Genomic DNA, 11,979 nt, shown 5'->3' with positions numbered 1-11,979 from the left:
TTTTCTATTATCATGCGCGATTCTTCTCTGGAATGAAGCGCTTGACTCCAATCTCAGCGACCTTGTAGAGAGGCAGGGCAGTTCGTGGATGGGAGAGCTGTCTCATTGTTGCGCTCGTCGGCAGTATGACATGGCACAGTATGACCGTCTACGAATGATGCGGATCAAATATATGCGTTAGTGAGGAGACTCTATCATGTTCAAGAAGAAAGTAGAAACAAGGAACAAGACATGCAAAAAAAAAAAAAAAAAAAAAAGGCAGGCATCGTATACCTTTTGAACCTGAGCAATGACTCGGTTCAGGGTTAACAACCACTGCCAAGACAACGAGGTATGCGCGAGACAGAGTCCCGGGGTGGGAGAGAATCCTGGACGCGTCATTGGATACTTCATAAAATTGACGGAGCGCCCTTCCTGAGAAGGCGCGGTCAAGTCCGAATCAAGGTCCTTGTTATCGTAGTCCGCACTGGGAACGACCCGGACAGCGTATTGGGAGTGTCCAAAGACCATGCCCTTCTGGTACAGCAAGAAATCGGCCCCGTACTTGAGTCCGTCCTTGACGATCCAGCCCAGGCTACGGTAGTAATGATAGGCGACGTATCGGATCACGAATGGGTTGTCCACCGAGATGACCGTATCGTTGTTGCTCTTCAAGTTAATATGGGGCGAGCATTGGCTGGATAAGAGTTTTGGGGTGGGTTTAATGGAGAGGGCCGCGGCTTTTGAGAAGCGGAGCCAACATCCTTGAATGGTCATTGCTTTTGCAGTAGTAGTATCGGGAGGGGTGGAGGGCGTTGCTGAGGCGTCCGAGATGGCGAGGCATTCGACTGCGAAGACGAGGAAGAATGCCTCTTCGAGTGAGAGCTGAAGATGTTCGTAGTTTGCCTCTTCCTCAGCCTTGCTTGGTGCGACATTCCTAATTTCGTTGAGAGAATCTGCTGGAGTCCCTGAGCGAGAACTTGTTTGCTGGATGTCTGGTGGGGGAGATGCCGATACGGGCGTTAACGAGCGATCGAGCTCGCTGCTCGAAAGAAGAGTCCCAGGTGAATTACTGGATAATGCCGATGCTGAAGCCGATGCCGGCGCAGAGGGTCCAGCAGTGCTGCTGGCGAGCGACTGCCCTTGCTGCTGCTGCAACTTTTCGTTTCTCAGACGTGCACGCTCGATACGCCTTTGCCGTGTGATCTCCTCCAGAGACATTCCTATCCGCATTCAACAAAATAAACCATTAGCAACAGTATCCAAACAACTACGCGCTCCAGATTAGCACCATTGCCTGTATATGGATGATACCTGAAACATCTCCAGTATTCCTCTGCTTCCATGTGGCCTCGCTACGCGACAAGGTTCCCTTCCCAAAGAATCCCTGACGAAACAACGTCTCCATATCCTTGCCACTCTTTACCCAGACACATTCGCCCTGCGGGTGGAACTCTGCATGGATCAAATTCGATTCTGGAGGGCCTCCAGAGTACAAGATGCAATGTTCCGAGCCGATCCAGGCGTAGTAGAGGTGCATGATTCTCTGGAGAAGCGAGTCCAGAGGTGTGCAAGTTTTTGCTCCTGCTGCGGCTACTGCCGAGGGAGTGTATGCTGCTGTGGGTGGCTGTTGCTGATCGTGAGATGAATGAGGTTGCTGCTGAAGACAAGGAAGGGGCAATGGAGTGCCATAGAGTTGTCGCTTGAGTGCATTGTTCTTCTTCTTGGCCGCCATTGCTGATCAGCAATGCCTCTTGTGTGAAGTAGTTTGTTGATCTCGCTCTCTGGCCTCCTTCCTATTTTAGACCAATTAACGCATGCCAGGTAGGCACCACGGGCCAAGTTCCCTTCCTTGGGCTCATGACAGCTGTATCCTTGAGGGTCCTTTCATTTTCGTCCGCTAGTAAAGACTGTTGATTAAACGGCCTACATGTATCGTACCCTTGTTGAACTTGGTCCCAGAAGGTATATGATGATGAACATCTTTTCGCTCGCCGCGATCCGAGGGTCCATTTGACACATTTGTTCGTGTTCAGAAATAGAACAGAGACGCGCAGATAAAAATAAAAACGCGGTTCTGTCCAATCTTCTGCACTTCATACCCTGCCACAAACATACGCACACAACCTGCACTTGGGCGCACGTTAAAGAAGCTGTACAGGAAGATGGAGTTGCCTCGTGTTGCCATGACTGGCTACGTTGTGGAAGAACCGCGCCTGACCAATCTGTGGTTAGAGTTGTTCTTTATCGCGATAAAACAATAGTTAATTGAAGCTAATATGGAGGCCCTGGGTGGCCACTCAGGGTTTGCCAGAGGACAATTTGAAAAAAGTCGCGCGCGTATTGTGAGGTATATGCGTTTTAAGAGTGTTTCCCCCCTTCTCCCCCCCTCCTGCTTGTGAACTATGGGTTTGAGAGCATCCAAAATGACATGGCAAACAGAGTGTATCAGTCAGTGGTGTGACAATGGGCTGGGGGTCATCGACACCCATTTTGCCTCCTTGCCATCTCGTATGTTTTGCCTTCTTCACGCCCTTATTTTTTCTTCAGCTCATTCATTTTTAAGCACATACTCTTCATCACACTTCAGTAATGAGTCTTTAACCCCCCATCTACCCTTCTGTACATATTCCTAACTTACAATGGCTTTTGTCTCCCCAGATCCAAGTACCACTACCACCTATATCTCGACCTTTATCCCCTTCGCAACCTTGCTCCCCACAACCAGCACTGCCACAACCAAACGCACCTCGAGACTACCTCGCGCCACGACCGACTCATCTGCCCTACCTTCCTCTACAGCTGAACCGGCCAAAGATGATTCGAGTCGAGGCATGAACGGCGGTGCAGTCGCCGGTCTTATCATCGGTCTTCTCCTCCTCCTTATCTGCTCCGTCGTCGGGGGAATGGTCCTGTTGAAGAAGCGTCGCAAGCGCATGATGGCAGCAGGACGCGGAGACGAATACTACAAGGGATACCCTGGAAGCGAGCCTAAAGACCAGCAGCAGCAGCAGCAGCAGCAGCAGCAGCAGCGTGGTGGCCTGGGCGTCTTCAATCGTAGTAATTATAGCGAGGAGGACGATGAGAGAAAGGGGTTGCTTGGGGGTTTCGCCGGCATTGTTTCAGGGCTTGTCTCAAGAGCCCGTAAAACAGTTGGTGGCAATAATTCGACACAACCAGCACCCATCCCCTCTGGGCAGCAGCAATACCAACAACAGCAAGCCAGAGCAATCAGCCCGTCCTTTGCATCCATATCCGAGAGGGGTGCGTCCCCGATGCCGACGGGCGGTCTGCCGAGGATGCTCGACAGTGGCAGGATGGCGAATCCTGCTTCGCCCATACCTGGAAGGTTGCCAACCTATGGCAGTGGGTCGTCATTCCAGACACATCAGAGTGGTGCGCTGCCACCGACGGGTCCACTGCCGACCCAGGGCCTTTCTCAGCAGCCTATGATTCCATTTTTGGGATACTCACAGGCTGCAACTCTGCCAGTTATGGCAGGCCAAATGATCCAGCCTCAACAGCAGCAGCAGCAGCAGCCATTGTTTCAGCAACAGACACCGCTCCAGCAGCAACCGATTACCGCGCCAGCTAGCCAGCCGTATGTGTACCAGCCAGGAACAGGGCTGGTCTCTGTACCTCTTACCCTTCCTCCTCGACCTCCACCACCACAGCAACAGCAACAGCAGCAGCAGCAGCAACAGCTTATGCAACCGCCACCAATGCAGCAACCGGTACATCAGCAACAGATCCCTCTCCAGTACGCAGCACAACCATATCAGGCAACACCAGCATTTCAGCAACAACAACAACCGATCATGCAATTCCAAGCACCTGTTTCGTTCCCTCCGCCTCAACTACCGGCCACCACTGCTGCTTCTTCATCAGTGGTACCAGTAACGACAACATCTACCAGTACCAGACCTATCACCCCCGAGGCGAGCACCATCTTCTTGCCCGGGGATGCCTCAAGACCGCTTCTCGGTCAGGGCCTGTTCAAGATCGTGCCCGATGCCGAGGACCACGAAGAAGCGAATCGCGTCTCCGCGGTGGTGGCTACTCCTGACAGCGTCCATACTACTAATACACCCCTGCAACTGGATTTAAATATCAATGAGAATCTATTGAGTTCTGTGATCACCTATGAGAACCAGGACCAGCGATTCCAGGCATTGGAGGCTAGGAGGGCGGAGGGGTCGACGTCGAGCGCGGGGCCGTTGTTCGTGGCAGGCAAGGAGGAGCATTTCAATGAGAAACAGGAACTGGATGAGGAAGACTACCAGCAAGACGGTAGGCAGGTAGTGATTGTAGGGAGCGACATTGTGTTGGAGCCGTTGCCGAGCGCGAAGGCGGCTTCTAAAGCTGCGCAGAAGGCAGCATTGGCGGTGGCGACAGTGACGGCGCCGGGTGCTGACAGCAGCATTCCACAAACGGAGCCAGCACCATCATCATCATCAGTACAGAGCGGCCAGCAACAGAGCCAGACCAGCCAACGGAGTAGCACGGGTGCGAGCGTGAACGCAGATCCAACTGTGAGGCCAAAACTGAACCGTGTGGCAACGATTGGATCGGCGCTTCCGACGATGGGTACGGAGGAGTATCTGGAACGGACGGATGATAAGGAAGAGTATAGCTTTGGGCTACATGGGGACCGACGCGTGATGGCGGGGTCCTCGGCAGAGGGTGTGCAACAGGTGGTCCATCCACCGACGAGGACGGAGTTGGGTGAGGGAGCACAGGGAGGGTTTGAGGATGTTACGGCAGGGGCGTCTAGTGCTGGTGATGCAGGAGTGGTGGGGTCGCAGGCAGCAGCGGCAATGACACCTTTAGCGAAGGCGCCGCCGCCCATTGCGAGGAACACAAGGCCGAATGTGAAGAAGTGAGAGGTCTTTTGTAATTACAGTTTATTTTAGCATCAGCATGGTAAAGAATATGATCCGCAGATTGAAGAAGCGGGGAAAGCGGATGTGTCAAGTGTGTATTTCATCTTAAAGATTTGGTATGATCGAAAAATAAGGTGTCCAGGCATAAGAAAGGGTCAGCCCTATCGCCACAGCAAGCAAACCAGGAGCACCGATTGTACCGATTGTCTACATTCAACCTTGTTCTTTCAAGCGACGTATATGTCCACTCGCCAAAAGAATGCCATTGTAGACTGGCAACATCGTTTCCAATGTTGGTTCTCGCATGGGAAGGCGTCGCTCCTGGATAGAAATTACGACCCATGCCCTGTACGTGTTCCTGCACCCGCACCCGTTCTTGTACCTGTGTTCCTGAGAATGAATGCTCTTTCTTTGTTCAACCAACCTGGTCTGTGACCGTGCGAATGAAGTGAGACCAAGAAACACATACCGCTCTTGGGCGTAACAGCCTCGGGATTCCGAAAGCGGTGACAAAAGATCGATCTTAACTAGAAGGATCAAAGATCAACCAAAAGACAAAGGAGCTCCGCCTTTCTTTCTTCCCTTAACCCTCTTCTGTTCCTTCACCCTTGTCCCTCTTCACTGATCAAGTGTGAAAAGGGATTTGATCAAATCGAATCGAACCAGCACAATGGCCTGCACGAACGCGTTCTCGGGCCTGCTGTCCAGGACGCTCCTCCGGACCACTGCGCACTCGCCCTCAACCGCCACCGCCCGTTCCCTCTCAACCCTCACTCGCCATGTCACCAGCAACAAGGCAACAACCCGATCCATCCTGGGCCTGTCCTCGCTGACTAGAGTCGCAACACAGCAGCAATTCAACAGTGCTAAGTCCACGGCTCGCATGGTCAAGGCTCGCTTCCAGTCAACCATCGCAGCAGCCACCAACAACACTTCCGCTGCTGCTGCCACCACTGCTGCTTCAACAACAGCGGCAAAGGCTGCACCGGATGTGGTGGTCAAGCCAGTTGTGGGTTACTGGATGTTGACGATCAGTGCCATGACTTTTGGTATTGTCGTCGTTGGAGGTATGACCCGCTTGACCGAGAGTGGATTGTCGATTGTGGAGTGGAACCTGATCAAAGGTATGAAGCCCCCACGATCGCAGGCCGAGTGGGAGGAAGAGTTTGAAAAGTACAAGCAATTTCCGGAATACAAGATGTAAGTCCTTATACATGCCATTGTTGGCCTTTGTCCTGGATACCGCTCTGCCAACGTGAACGATTTAGAACACTAAGAGTATCTCTTTTTTTTTTTTTTTTTTTGCCCTGAATTAAATGGTAATTTCTTTTCTAACGGATAGCTTGAACCGCGGCATGACACTTGAGGAATTCAAGCGGATTTTTTACTATGAATGGTCGCACCGCATGCTCGGTCGCGCCATCGGTGTTGCTTTTATCTTGCCTGGTCTCTACTTTGCCTCGCGCGGCATGCTCTCGAAGAACATTGCCCGTCGCTCGTTGATCATCGGTGGTCTCATTGGTTTCCAGGGTGCGCTTGGATGGTACATGGTCAAGTCTGGTCTGGATGAACAGCTGATGTCAACGCCTGGTGCGACGCCGAGAGTGTCGCAGTATCGGTTGGCGGCCCACTTGGGAAGCGCGTTCTTGATCTACGCGGGTGCAGTGATGACTGGATTGAAGGTTCTGACTGATTACAAGATTTCCAAGGGTGCTTATGAGGTATACATTCATGGCTCTGCTCCTGCCTGCTTTGTAAGCTTCTATTTGTACAATCCGCAGCTAACACCTTTCGCTGCGACGCTTTTTGCTGCGACGCTTTTTTCTCATTTTCGTAGTCTTTGGCTGGTGCGATCAACAACCCGATGCTGAAGCGCTTCAAGGGTGCTGCCCATGGCATTGTTGCTCTTGTATTCTTGACTGCCATTTCTGGTGCGTTCGTCGCTGGTTTGGATGCTGGTTTGGTCTACAACGAGTTCCCGTTGATGGGTGGCCGTCTGGTGCCTCCTATGAGGGAACTGTTCGATGACAGTTTTTTGCACAAGGGAGATAGTCCTACGATCGGACTCTGGAGAAACATGTTTGACAACCAGGTTACCGTCCAGTTCAACCACCGTGTTCTCGTAAGTCGTTCTCTCATTTTTGTTTAAAGCGGTTGATGATACTCACTCTCCTCGTTCTTGACCTAACTTGTTTCATCGACACTATACTACGATCCTGAACTAGGCTATGACGACATTCACTGCTGTTACTTCTTTGTTCCTGTACTCGCGTGGATTGCCTCTGCCTCCTCATATCCGCGTTGGTGTGAATGCATTGATGGGAGTCGCCTGCTGTCAAGTCGGACTTGGCATTGCGACCCTGTTGTACATGGTCCCAGTCTCGCTCGGTACTGCCCATCAGGCTGGATCACTGACGCTCTTGACTGCAGCGCTGTACCTGATGCACAGTCTGAAGAAGGTCCCAGTCGTGAAGAGGATCCCTTTGAAGTAGAGCCATGATACGTAGATCGCACATGGTATTTTTACAAGACGCCTACACATATTCGCATTTCTATAAAGCTGTTTCCTGTTTACTTTTAATCCTTCTTCGTGTACATGAAGAAGAACCAAGCAAAAAAAAAAAAAAAAAAAAAAAAAAAGGTGTTGCGGATGAAATTGCTAAATGTTGAGATAAAGCTGATTGACAAGATGATTGCAGAGCGACCAGTCAAACTGTTGCACCCATATCCTTATGGAGAAATTAGTCTTGGGGTAATGTTTTTTTTTTTTTTTTTTTTTTCTTTCTTCGGTTGTTTCTACCACGCATTGATCACAAATGCGACAGTACCGATATCTGCCTCACAGCGACAGGAAATGCGTTCAAGAATAAAGACGAAACGAATAAGGCGTAGTCAATCAGATACGTCATCTCTTCCTGAAAGGATAGAGCTTTCCCATTGCGTCGGGATATCAGGAGAATGCGGACAAAAACAAGCCTTTGCGTATAGACGCAGTAGTTGCTGCAAGTTGCTGAATACAGTAGGTGCAGCTCCATTAAGAAACAAGAAAGGGTGCTTCTGCATCTTTATTTCCGTCAGGTACAATTTTTATTGCCTAAAAACATTAATATATAAGTTTGACTTGGGGCGCTTTCTCACTAAGTGTCTCGCGTAGCTGCTGCATCTCGAAAGACATACTTTGTTGAGAAAGAGTTGATACACTAGAGTAGAAACGTTCTAGCGGTACATAAGAACCAGCGTCTGAGATGCAATCGACCAGAGTCTTGAACTGCTCGATGGAAAAGTTGCTCCTGGAAAAATCTAATGTCTTCAGGCTAGAAAAATCAAGCGCCTCGATAACTTTCTTCCAATCCTCCGGTTCAAGTGAAAATCCAGACAGTTCGAACTTCTGCAATGGCTCCCATGCCGTCGGAATATCAGCAGCAGCCTTGGCAGATGGCGGTACCTGAGGATTTGCGAGGCTCTGTGATAGGGACGACTCTTGGGAAGATAGATCGTTTGGAGAGGAAACCATTGCAGCAAGCCATTGAACGTGCTCTTGTGGAAAGGTGCCTTTGTATTCGTTGCGGAAACAGACATCCTTCAGCCTTCGCACATCGCGCCTTGTCAAAAAGGTCTTCGCAAGCCATGGAAAATATGAATCGTGCGGTGCTACCTGCACCTTCAACGCAGTCAACGCCTCCCTGTACCGATGAAGCAGCCGACTCTCCACTGCATCGTCAACTAACGGATTTCGAACGTGGAGCTGGAATTCCTGTAGATAGCTCGACCGATCCATGATTCGATCCATGCACCTCAGACCTATAGAGGACAGACCCGTAGAGGAAAGACCATATGCGTTCAGCATAAGAGTCGTGACCTTAGATCCCTTCCTATACGTTGACTTGTCTAGCTGCTGAGCAATATCATCGCGGAACATTCCAGATAGGGCATCCAGCATCTTGATGGACCATCCGTATCGGTTGATCAGTGAGGGGAGATAGTCATGACCAGGCCGCGGTGAACACCCCAGTTTGATGTTAGTGGACATGTCGAGCACATCGGACTCCTCCGAGAGGTGTACAGAGGAGATGATATGATCATCGGCTGTTTCGTCGGGATGGGTTGTAAAGTCGAGTCGTAATGGTGCGTAGACGTGTCCCTTCGCCTTCCCTCGCACTCTCGCCCATAAAACCAGGTCGAGCGTCTCAAGAAATCGCGTGCATGGGCATTTGAGCTTGAGTTCCAAGAGCTTCGGATTTCTGTATAGGATCTCTGCAAGTAGTTCCCTCTTTTGATCAATAACGGTACTCGCAATCGTCAGTCGAGTGAGTAGGCCTTTCTGTAAAAGCAGCAGATACGATGGTTCATAAGTCGGAGCGTCGCGTAACTTGGCCCACGCGCCCTGGACCTCGCCCTTGAGGAGGTCGATGATGATATGGTCCTTTGGAGATTCCCAACGGAAGAGTTTCAGCACTTTGAGGTTTGACAAATGCTCGACATTGCGCATAAGCATATCGAAGATGGCGTCCGGCTCCTTTGTTTCAAGCTGCAGCTCTGTCAGATTGGGACAGTTCTGAAGAAGTCTGACGAATGTTGTCTGGGACGCAGCGTCCTCGAGGTGAATGGGACGCATAGATAGGGTTCGAAGTTGAGGAGCGCGTCTGATAGAGGAACTGCTGATCCGGGAGAAGAAGTCCTCAGACACCTCTAGTGTGATAACTTGGAGTCGCCCGTCCGACAGGAGCTCCATGATCGGGTCAAAGCGTCGATTGCGGTTGATAAAATCAAATGCTGGCACTTTGTTACTGAACCTGTTCAGTGTCAGACAAGCTATGTTCGCATTTGTGATAGCAGTACGGAGCTTCCGATGATCGTCCAGTGTCGTATCCCACCCCAGCCTGACTGTCAGTTCATGGATTCTTCGCGCTTTGATCAGTGCCTCATAGAACTGCTTTGCCTGTACAGCGGACATCAGACTGATATTGATTCTGCCCTGCTCTTCATCGAAAAACCCAGAGTTGACTCCCACCACATCTCTCAGTTGCTGCACTGCCGACTCTCGATAGTTCCAACGGTAATGATCGATGCACACCCATTTGACGTATCCCTCCTCAGTGACGATCCGGTACAGGTTGCCTAGAGTGCGGCCTTCATCCTGGATTCTCAGGTACGACTCCAGCTGTCGAAGATCCGCTCCCTCCAGGACATCAAGTTCGTCCACCCTCGTCTGTCCTTCAGCTGCGTCTGCCCCACTCTTGTTATTTTGCTGCTGGTCCTCAATAAAGCTGATCGTATTGTCCACCAATGGTCCAAGATTATCTTTCACGAACTGGAGCTGCTCCTGGACCGCATCGATTCCATCTGCAATCTTGAAATGTGCCAGCGATGGCACAACCACCCCGGCAATCGTGACCCCGTACTTGATCATCTGCATCAGCATCAGGACATAGGACCCGTACTTCTCAAAGAACTCGTTTGGGCGGCTCAGATCGTATCCCTCGTGCTTGGCCAGGTGGATCTCGTGCGGTATCTTGGTTCCCTCGGACATGGTGTGAGAGCCGCATTCGCACAAGAAATAAAGACGAAACTGGTCTGAGAAGGGATTGAGCAACTTGTCACGACGTCTTGATGCCTTTGGAAGAACAATGAAGAGTCGTGGAATAGGATACTCATGGAGTTCATAGGTCTGTGTAAGGACGGCCTGGACGCGGTTTTGGATCATGATTAGGCGGTTGAGGGCCTGTTGTTGCATCTGGAGCATTTGTTCCTGCTTCTCGTCCATCTGATGTTGCATTTGGAGCATTTGCTTCTGCTTCTCATCCATCTGCTGCTGTAATAACCTATTCTGGCGCACTTCTGCAACAATGTCAATTTGACCGCGCTGGATGTCCTGAAGTTGCAAAGAGCACTGGTTAAGGTAGGCCTGAGAAGACGTGGTCAACTGCTGTGTCATCTCGGTTGAGCAGACAATGGGTCCTTTGTGCGAGGACGTCTGGTCCGATATGGAGAGGGCAGTGACTTGCTGTGTAACAGATTCCGCATCATCAGCAGCCACATACGAGGGTGAGATGCACCGCGAGAGGTCAGTGACCTTGGCTGGCATACCCATAGCAAAAAAGGGAGCGGCTGACGTTGTGGGTATGGTTTGCTGGAGGGGCTCTTCATCCCTTGCACGATCGATGGTGCTTTGTCCGGTGTTGCCGACAACCACATCAAGCACAACTCCAGGATGATGATCAATCCTCAGAGGCTCAAGGCTACAGTTTATAATAGAGAATGATACCAATTAGCGACGGTGTTATAGCCAATGGTCATCAACTTTCCCCTCATAACTTACTGAACAAAGTTGTCGTCGGTCAGGAACGCCACTATCTCTCCGGCTTCCATGGCGCACTGAGCATTCTTGAAATAGCTCTGGACATCCTTCCACAAAACGATGTGTTGACCGGTTTTGTTGTCGAGTCGTGTTTTGACCTTGACGATATCGGCTTGTGTGGATGAACCTGGGGGTGTACGTAGTCGAAGGGCCTGCGATGGATGCAAGCTCGTAATATCAACTGTCATGGCAATATTCGCAAGGCAAGAGGATGGGCAGGGGGGGGGGGGGGGGGGGGGGAGGAGGGAGAGAGCGTGAAGGAAGGAAGGAGTGAAAACAGAAAAGCAATAAGAGGCAATGGCGAGGTTGGTGAGTTGGCGAAGGTACAAAATCTTGGTGTAACATTGGGAGCAGTCTTGCCGTCTGTCCCTGAAAACAAACAACCAACTAAAGAAAAAGACGTGCACAGCCCACAGCTCTTAGACCATGCACGAAGAAGCGATGGTGCTAGGCAACAGCATTGATGCATAGAAGCAGGAAGGATCGCTGAGTATCGTTCCTCTAACCGATGTTCGAGTGGCGGTAAAATCACACTACAAAAAAACGCATTCACGAATCAAGCCGAAACTGAGAACTACACCTGTTCAGTGCAATCTGCACATAGCTCAAGCGACACGCCAAGGATGGCCATCGAAAAGCAATTACTCTGCCTCCGATCCTTGGCCTGGAAACACTCTCGAATGCCAAGTCTGGGCCACATCGATCCCTGGAAAGACACCCATGGATACAGATCACAGCAGATACCCACGAGTCGTACAC

At 50.8% G+C, this 11,979-nt stretch overlaps 4 protein-coding genes across 4 annotated transcripts; 2 read left to right on the top strand and 2 right to left on the bottom strand.

The window, feature by feature from the left end:
• Positions 1-10: 10 nt before the first annotated feature.
• Positions 11-1,714, bottom strand: BC939DRAFT_503270 (uncharacterized protein; the record flags this gene model as incomplete). The annotated part of the gene is made up of 3 exons (XM_051560385.1): positions 11-148; positions 274-1,202; positions 1,294-1,714. The coding sequence occupies 3 exons, from the start codon at positions 1,712-1,714 to the stop codon at positions 11-13; spliced, it is 1,488 nt and encodes a 495-aa protein (XP_051412128.1).
• Positions 1,715-2,621: 907 nt separating this feature from the next.
• BC939DRAFT_503269 (uncharacterized protein) lies at positions 2,622-4,862 on the top strand (the record flags this gene model as incomplete). Its single annotated transcript, XM_051560384.1, has 1 exon — positions 2,622-4,862. One exon carries the CDS (start codon positions 2,622-2,624, stop codon positions 4,860-4,862), a length of 2,241 nt encoding a protein of 746 aa, XP_051412127.1.
• An 883-nt stretch (positions 4,863-5,745) lies between these two features.
• On the top strand, positions 5,746-7,354 carry BC939DRAFT_397220 (COX15/CtaA family; the record flags this gene model as incomplete). Its single annotated transcript, XM_051552342.1, has 4 exons — positions 5,746-6,062; positions 6,205-6,583; positions 6,700-6,984; positions 7,088-7,354. 4 exons carry the CDS (start codon positions 5,746-5,748, stop codon positions 7,352-7,354), a joined length of 1,248 nt encoding a protein of 415 aa, XP_051412126.1.
• Positions 7,355-7,965: 611 nt separating this feature from the next.
• BC939DRAFT_477236 (uncharacterized protein) lies at positions 7,966-11,408 on the bottom strand (the record flags this gene model as incomplete). Its single annotated transcript, XM_051558657.1, has 2 exons — positions 7,966-11,101; positions 11,182-11,408. 2 exons carry the CDS (start codon positions 11,406-11,408, stop codon positions 7,966-7,968), a joined length of 3,363 nt encoding a protein of 1,120 aa, XP_051412125.1.
• Positions 11,409-11,979: the final 571 nt, after the last annotated feature.

Source organism: Gamsiella multidivaricata (genome assembly GCF_025024155.1).
Source record: "Gamsiella multidivaricata strain RSA 2152 chromosome Unknown BC939scaffold_33, whole genome shotgun sequence".
Lineage (NCBI taxonomy): Eukaryota > Fungi > Mortierellomycota > Mortierellomycetes > Mortierellales > Mortierellaceae > Gamsiella > Gamsiella multidivaricata.
The sequence above is the reverse complement of the archived record's forward strand: the minus strand, read 5'-3'. Positions and strand labels throughout refer to the sequence as shown.